The 1299-nt window shown below is 38.1% G+C and overlaps 1 protein-coding gene across 1 annotated transcript; it reads left to right on the forward strand.

Annotated features, from left to right (window-relative positions):
* Window positions 1–624: 624 nt before the first annotated feature.
* On the forward strand, window positions 625–1271 carry LOC106754293 (the record flags this gene model as incomplete). The annotated part of the gene is made up of 2 exons (XM_014636309.2): window positions 625–838; window positions 1170–1271. Coding segments are annotated over exons 1-2 (305 nt in total), but the record flags the coding sequence as incomplete, so codon positions are not given.
* Between the last annotated feature and the right edge of the window lie 28 nt (window positions 1272–1299).

Raw genomic sequence — 1299 nt, forward strand, 5'->3', positions numbered from 1 at the left:
ATATAGAGTTTACTTCGCTGATGCATTTCCAGCAACTAGACTCTGCCCAAAAGTCACTTCATATTGAGCTTTCATCTCCATCTAGCTTCCTTCCAAGTGAGGGTCGCCTGAGCTAGAGCTTCTAGCCACCGTAGAGCTCTTCCTCCACCATTGCCTCCACTGATTTCACTCCTCCACTGCTGCCAAATCACAAGCATTATCAGCCGCTGCATCCAAGCATCCAGCTACCGTTTGAATCCACTTCCGTTGCAACTAAATCCACATCCCTGGCTGGAGTAGCCGTATCAAATCTCGCCTTCAGGGCTCTTCTCGGAGTTGCTCTTCCATTATTACCTTAGGGCTCCTTCATTTTTGGGTTGCTATTTTTAGGTATCACGTTCGTGTCCCTCCTTCTTTAATATTCTGCAAATTAGGGGTTGACTTGTTTCTTTAATTTTGAAATATTCTAAGTTCTCATTTGCCGGTTTACAAGATTTGTGTCTACTTATATAAGTTCATTTTATATTTGGTCAGGATGAGATCTCCAACATCTTTTGCATTTGAAATTGGTTGATTTTATATAGTGAAATAGCAATGCTTGTGAGGCTATATATATAAATGTAACATGGATTGTTGAACAGGTCACGTATCCTAATATGATGGACTTTTTTGAGAATCTTGGAGTAGATATGGAATTATCANACATGTCTTTTTCTGTTAGCCTAGAAAAAGGCCGTGGCTGCGAATGGGGAAGTAGAAATGGTTTGTCCAGCTTGTTTGCACAGAAGAGGAATGTACTGAATCCTTACTTCTGGCAAATGATCAAGGAAATTGTCAAGTTCAAAGATGATGTCATTAGGCAAGTTGTTACCTACTTCTATCTGTTAAATGCTTCAAATTTTGAACTATATAGAAGTAACTACTTCAAATTAATGGTGCTTTTTCTTTCTAGGAGTTACATATCCAGAGAAACAACTGGTATCCCAATAATTATAGCTTTGGATAAAATTGGCCATAGTTCAGCATTCACTTCCATGCATAATTGAATTTGAACTCAACTGCATAAAGATGAAGTTTAGAAAAACACCAAGTATACCATATAGTACCTTATAGTAGTCTTCTTGTTATTGTCCTGAATAGCTGAACCCTAATCATTTAGTTGGCTCTGTCTTTTCAATTTTCCCATGCAGCTATCTTGATATGCTTGAGAATAACCCACATATTGACCGCAATGAGCCTCTGGAGGAATTAAATCAAGGGGTTACTCAGAATTATTTCAGAAAGCCTATCTTGTGAGTTCAATGTTGTTATATGTATTTT

This window comes from Vigna radiata, unplaced genomic scaffold (assembly GCF_000741045.1).
Source record: "Vigna radiata var. radiata cultivar VC1973A unplaced genomic scaffold, Vradiata_ver6 scaffold_2217, whole genome shotgun sequence".
Lineage (NCBI taxonomy): Eukaryota > Viridiplantae > Streptophyta > Magnoliopsida > Fabales > Fabaceae > Vigna > Vigna radiata.